The sequence below is a fragment of the Serinus canaria genome, chromosome 1 (genome assembly GCF_022539315.1).
Source record: "Serinus canaria isolate serCan28SL12 chromosome 1, serCan2020, whole genome shotgun sequence".
Classification (NCBI taxonomy): domain Eukaryota; kingdom Metazoa; phylum Chordata; class Aves; order Passeriformes; family Fringillidae; genus Serinus; species Serinus canaria.
Window position 1 is genome coordinate 28,475,313 of NC_066313.1, and position 7,130 is coordinate 28,482,442.

General features: G+C 44.0%; 1 protein-coding gene across 1 annotated transcript; it reads left to right on the forward strand.

The window, feature by feature from the left end:
* Positions 1-669: 669 nt before the first annotated feature.
* Positions 670-7,090, forward strand: LOC103812482 (C3a anaphylatoxin chemotactic receptor). The gene is made up of 2 exons (XM_018908300.3): positions 670-1,001; positions 5,571-7,090. Exon 2 carries the CDS (start codon positions 5,578-5,580, stop codon positions 6,679-6,681), a length of 1,104 nt encoding a protein of 367 aa, XP_018763845.3. The 5' UTR covers positions 670-1,001; positions 5,571-5,577; the 3' UTR covers positions 6,682-7,090.
* Positions 7,091-7,130: the final 40 nt, after the last annotated feature.

Below are 7,130 nucleotides of genomic sequence, written 5' to 3' on the forward strand. Positions count from 1 at the left end.
TTTCCTGGCAGGCTGCTGACAGCCTGTCTATCTATCTTTGTGGGTACAGCTCAGCCTTGGCCTGTATTCCTTTCTCTGGTTTTGTGTTGGAGGGAGCATCTGTGTCTTTCACAGACACGCTCAGGAGCAAAGTCTGCTCTGTCATGGTTCATTTTCCAGACCAAAACCAAAATACAGAGGCCGATTCTTTTATGTCTGGGCTTTGTCATTTCTGCTAGCAGTCTTGATTTCCCGAACTGTGAAGGGCGAGGGGAACCCCCTTGTTAAACATTAGAAATGCCTTACCCTGGAAGTCTTCCGCTTTTATTGTCTTGCCACATTTTGTGCAGATCACCATTTCAGTTAAGTACTTCTAACTTTTTATCAGTCAAGTTCCTTTTTAAAAAACAGACTTTTAATACCCTGAAAAGGCAGGTTACAATCCTTTTGTCATGACCAGTCATGGTTTGGTGAGTACAGTGTTCTGTATTTGATGAAGCAAACTGTCTCAAGCTGGTACAGAAGCTGACCTGGTTGGTTAGAATCCTAGAAATGAGATTAGCTAGGTGAACGTGCTGACCTGGTAAGACATAGAAGTGGCCACAAGACAGTAACAGATCAGACATTTCACAGCAACATGGCAGGGTTTGGACTTAAAATTGCTTCCAGCAAAGGTTACACTGTGTCAGCAGGCAAGATGTCATTTTGTTGTCTTACTGAATATAGTAAAGTATGTGTTTGTGATTATAATTCTATTAATATTTATTTTGAGGCCCTATTTTATTTTGAGAAACTTCCTGTGGTTTGACTTCCTGTGGTTAATTTTTTGAGCAGATGATATCCAGATCTTGAAATCAATGAGTCATTTTATCAGGGTGAGAGAAAACACTTGGCACACCCAGGATGCATGCAGGAAAAAAAAAATGCAGTTCCTAAAATGTCATGTGAGAGTTTTTTCAGTCACTCCAGACACAGGACTGATGGTACTTGCTCCAACCCACTGAAATTACTGCTTCAGTCAGGTAGGTATCATAAACTGGAGAATTTTGCTTTCTTCATCTACACCCCATTTATTCTTTACTCCTGAAAACTGCTCTCCCTTCTCCAGTTCCCCTTCCATTTTCAAACCACACTGCAGCCCTTTTAGCACTCTGGAAAATATAGTGTGGGCAGTATCTTCTAATCGATTCATCAGTTTACTTTGGAGTAGGACTTGCATTACTATTTTACAGCATTCCTTGTTTCCCTGTCCTCTTCTTACCATTTTCTGTAGCTATATGGGGAGGCAGCAGGGTTCAACTCTTGCAGCACCGTTCGCCACTTGTCCTTCTAAAAGTTGCTTCTACGTGGATCAGCAGGACCACAGGAAATGGAACAAACTTGGGGAGAATTTTAAATTAAGCCTTCAGTTTTAAGTTAAGCCTTCCAGTAATGTCTTTCATAGCTTTCCTTGCAGGTCACCCTCACTTACAAGTCTCTTAGCAGATATTACCAAAACCTGATAAATGACAATGTTTGTTACAATTGTTTATCTCATTTTCTTCTTAGTGAAGCAGTTTGAACACTTATGCATCACTCCACTTTCAGACTGCATGTTATGCAAGAGTGAGATTGATGATTTGAATTTTTTTAAATAATATTTATATTTAGTCCTGCATACAACAATCTCTAGCTGGTATTTAAGTACTGGCATAACAGAGGTTAAAAAAGGGCCAGTTGTCTTATTTATGGCTTCTCAGTTGCTTCTGCAGGCTGTATTCACCTCTTCCCTATTCATTTTCCTTGCATTTTGGTAACATTTTTTGGGACCTTTCAGTAATAAACTGCCTTCATCAATTCAGCAAGGGTTTAGTTAACAGGAATTTTATGGACAATTCTATTAATGCCTAAAGGATAAAAATCGGGGTGGTGGGGGGGTTTCCTCAATTCTAGCTTAGCTTTGCTGGTTTTCTTGTCTTTTCTAAATTTACTAAGTCCAGGATAATTGAGCAATTCAAACTTTTCCTCTACTAGGTCATAGTTTTAAAAAGTCACTCAAGTATGCTGTAGGTCAGCTTCATTGTTTTGCATTAAGACACCTCATATCTAAAATGGCTGAAGAACATTACTCTGTATTTTCATTTTTATTTCTACAAGTAAATATCTGTCTATTCTTAAACATGCATTTCTTGTCTTTCATAGAATCTTAAATCATTAATGTCTTGCCTTTCTCCTGGTCAAAATAAGCTTTCCAAGGAACCAGCAGAGAGCTGCTGGTCTGAGACACATGCGTAAGAAAAGGAAGCGGTCACTGGCACTTCCCTAAAATACCACTTAGCCAACAGAATTTATGTCCTGTCTGTTCTATATGTAATGTTCAGAAAGTGAAGTGGGGTTATTTCAGAAACACAGACATTATTTTCTTAACTTAAATGTACTTCACCAGTTATGCCAGAAGAAATTGCTCATTTTAAAGGAAAGAGGAACTAAAAATGCTGATTTGCCTTTCTGAAGCAGGAATTCAACCAGGAAACACACCTGGGGACAGCATGGCCATGTGAATAGAGAGCTCCACTTTGGAGACTAAGAGGAACCAGATGGAAATCAAAGGGATGATAGAGACAGGAGAACATAACTGTATAGAGCCAGCCCCCTGTTTGAATAGCAAGCTTACTTACAGGTTTAGACATTATGAAAATGATGAAGGTGTACAACAGGTACACTAGGAACAAATTTCTGTAGGCCAATGCCTTTGTATCCTGACAGCTCTGTACTGTCACCTGACTCTGGGATGCTTCAGTAAAGATTAAGAGAAGAATTTGGGGAGGAGAATCACAGAATCACTGGTTGGAAGAGATCTTCAAGATTGAGTCCAACACATGCCCAAACTTCTCAACTCAACCATGGCACCAAGTGCCATATCCAGTCTTTTTTTAAACACATCCAGGGATGGTGACTCCACCACCTCCCCAGGCAGACCATTCCAGTTCTTTATCACTCTTTCTGTTGAAAAACTTTTCCTAATATCCTACCTATATTTCCCTTGGTGCAGCTTAAGCCTGTGTCCTCTTGTTCTGTCAATTGCTGCTTGGTGAAAGAGACCGACCCCCACCTGGCTACAATCACCTTTCAGGATGTTGTAGGGAGTGATAAGATTACCTCTGAGCTTCCTTTTCTCCATGCTAAACACCCCTAGCTCCTTCAGTCATTCCTCACAGGGCTTGTGTTCCAAGCCCTTCACCAGCCTTGTTGCCTCCTCTGGATACACTCAAGTGTCTCAACGTCCTTCCTAAACTGAGGAGCCCAGAACTCGACACAGCACTCAAGGTGTGGCCTCACCAGTGCCAAGTACAGGGGAAGAATGACCTTCCTTTTTATTCCTAAATTCTTTTAAAACCTCGTTGCCCATCCAGGCTGGACATTTCGCCACACAGGGGCAAAAAGATGTCTGTTCCTGTGCCTTCAAGATCTCTGTTTTGAAGCCGGCGTCTTAATAAGTCTCCTAAATAGGCCAAAGTCTCCCTCTGGAAGTCCAATGTAAGAGTCTTATTGATCCTCCTCATTTCACCAAATATCGAGAACTCTCTAATTTCATGATAACTCTGCCCCAAGTGGCCTCCAACCACCACATCTCCCACCAGCCCATCTCTAGTTGCAAACAACAGGTCTAACATAGTCCCTCTCCTGGTGGGCTCACTCAGCAGCTGCCACATGAAGTTGTTCTCCACACACACTAAGAACATCCTGAACTGCCTCTTTTCTGTGTATTAAGTTCCCAGCAGATGTCTGGTAGGTTAAAGTCACCTACAAGAACAAGGGCTGGTGATTCTGAAACATTCTCCAGCCGCTTATAGAACAAGTTGTCCACTTCTTCCTCATGGCTGGGTGGACAATAACAGACTCCCAGTAGGATGTCTGCCTTGTTGGCCTTCCCCCTAATTCTTACCCATAGGCATTCAATTTCATCTTCATTAGTTTCAATACTGATGGCATCAAAAGTCTCCCTAATATAAAGGGCCACCCCTCCACCTCTTCTCCCTTTCCTGTCACTCCTGAAGAGCTTGTAGCCATCCAATGCAGTGTTCCAGTTATGTGAGTCATCCTACTGTGCTTCTGTGATGGCAACTACATCACAGCTTTGCTGCTGCACCATGGCCTCCAGCTCTTTTTGTTTCTTACCCATGCTGTGCACCTCAGCTGGGCTCTTGATTTCACCCCTAACTCAGGCTTACCACCCTTGCAGAGAGCCCACCTGCATCCTCTTCCCCCTTCAGACCTAGTTTAAAGCCCTCTCAATGAGTTCTGCCAGTTTGTGAACTAAAATCCTTCTGCCCTTAACAGAGAGATGGAACCCATCCAGTTCCAGGAGGCCAGGTGCCATAAAAGTTGCCCTATGATCAAAGAACCCAAAATTCTGCTGATGACACCAACCCTTGAACCACTTGTTGATTATGTGAGCTCTCCTATTCCTTTCATCATTTTTCTCTGCCACCAAAGGGATCTGTGCTCCTGCCCTATCAACCACTTGACCCAGTGCCCTAAAGCCCTTTTAATTGCCCTGGCACTCTTCTTTTCAATCTCATCACTGCCAGCTTGGAGTATCAGCAGTGGATAATAATGAGAGGGCCAAATCAGCCCAGGAAGTCTCTCAGTAATATCCCATACCCAGGCCCTAGAAAGGCAGCAGATCTCCCTGAGGAATGGGTCCGGTTAGCATAGGGGGCCCTCTGTTCCCTTCAGAAGGGAGTCACCCTTCTTTTCTTTTTGATGTTAGAGGTGGTGATCACTCTGACAGATGAAGCATAACTGGACGGCTCACTGGGCAGATAATTTTCTTCTGCATCCTCTGGTTGACCCTCTAGATCCAGGGCCTCATACCTATTTTCTGAAGTGGCACCTAGCTAAGGAGATAGGGGTCGGGAGGAATTTTTATTATTACCTCTCCGAGTAGGAACTGATTTCCACTCCCCTTCATCCACCAGGTGTCCTCCTATTACCTGACAGTGGGAGGCATGGGAGTCGTCTGGCTCCTGTGGACCTCCCTCAAGGATGGAACAGCAGAACTCCACCAATCCATTTCGCTTTCGCTTTCCCTAATACTCCTTATCCTTTCTGCTTCCTCCCTAAGCTTGGCCACCAGCAAAAGGAGATCATTCGCTTGTTCACACCGCAGGCAGGCTTCTTTTGCAGCGGCCTCTGGAGCCACAGATAGGCTCAAACACTCCACCACACAGGAAGGGGTCTGGATAGACGGATCCTTTTTGGAGGGTTCTATTTGGCAACATACGCTTTTACTAACTGCAGTTTTTGATCGTGTAAAAACCATTACTAGCAAAAAAAAAAAAAAAAAACCACCAAAAAAACCCACAACGAAGAAACCAAACAACTTCAACCAACCAACGAACAAACCCACAACATACCCCACTAGCAGGAGGAAGCCTGCGACCCTGCCTGTTCGCCCTGCCTGCACGAACTGCCGTGCCACGCCCGTTTGCCCGCTCCTGTTCTCCCCGCTCCCTAGAGCCCTGTTTTAATCTCCCCACTGCTTGCGCTTGTGTGGCTAACGAGAGTCAAGGATGTGAATTGCTGCTTGTTTCCTTTCTGTTTTACAGCTGCAGAATGCCTCAAGTTCTGGGCAATAGCAGTTCAGAGGAACAGGCTGCTGGATATTATGCATCAGAATCAATTGTCTGCATTGCTATATTCACCATCGTTTTCATCATAGGTATCCCAGGCAATGGGTTGGTGATCTGGGTAGCTGGTCTGAAAATGAAAAGGTCTGTGAACACTGTCTGGTTCCTAAACCTTGCTGTGGCTGACACCATGTGCTGCTTGTCCTTGCCATTTTTCATTGTTCACCTGGCCCTTCATGAACACTGGCCCTATGGCTGGTTCCTCTGCAAAGTCATTCCATCAGTCATAATCTTCACCATGTTTGCTAGTGTCTTCCTACTTGTGGCCATCAGCATTGATCGGTGCCTCCTTGTGATGAAACCTGTCTGGTGTCAGAACCACCGAACGGTGAAATTTATATCGCTAATATGCAGTGGCATTTGGATGCTGGCCTTCATTTTCTGCTGCCCTGTCTTCTACTACCGTGAGACAAGCACTTACGATGGCAAAACAGAGTGCGGGTACAATTCTGGAGTTGATTACTACATAGATTATCCTGTAAATGTGTCTGTAAATGAGTTATGGGACTACTCAACCTACAATGGTAGTGACTTCTGGGGAGATACCAATGAAGGTAATGATTCTGTACCCCTTGCCTCAGCAGTAATAAACATCACTAGGGCTGTCTTTGGCTTTGTGCTCCCCTTTGGCATAATGGCAGTTTGCTATGCCCTCATTGTTTTCAGAACACATGCAAATCAGTTTCACAAGTCACACAACAGGACACTGCAAACAATTGTGTGTGTGGTAGCTGCATTCTTCATCTGCTGGGCTCCATACCATGTAGTTGGGATGCTCTTCGTTGTACCTAGCCTTCGAACAAGACTGATGGAGTCACTGATCTTGTGGGATCACCTCTCTACAGCCCTTGCATATGCCAACAGCTGCATCAACCCCCTGCTTTATGTTTTTGTGGGACGAGACTTCAGGGCAAAGGTAGGGCAATCAGTGCGAAGAATCTTGGAAAATGCCTTTAACGAGGAACTCACATCTTCAACCCTTCACCGAAGCCAGACTTCAGCAGACAAGAACCTGAGCAGCACCTTGTAATGTAGGACTTCCTATCACTGCTGTAGAAAGAACAAGCTATAGCGCTGCACATCAATCACTCCCCGCTTAGCAGGTGGTTTTGCTCCAGTATGTTTGATTAATCTGCAGCTCCAACCCAGGACACTGCAATCTTTCAGCTTATGATGGATAACTCCCTTTATATCCTACACTGGAGAGATGGGAAGTTGGAAGCACCAAGAGTAATAATCTGAGGGATGACTGGTGAAGCAGAAGACACAGTATTTAAACCTACACAGACTATTTTAAGAAAGCAGGGCTGGCTGCAGATTTGTGGTGGGAATCATGTAGTTGAACCTCTCAGTTAAGATGTTACTTTATTTGCATGTATCTGTGTTCTACATCTCCTATCTCTGATAAAGTGCAGATAAAACTAACTGGGATATTGGTCCTCAGGTCATCACATCATTCTTCTGACTCTACTAGGGCTC

Excerpts from the sequence above, each read along its gene's own strand:
- LOC103812482 (XM_018908300.3), top strand. The coding sequence starts at position 5,578 with ATGCCTCAAGTTCTGGGCAATAGCAGTTCAGAGGAACAGGCTGCTGGA.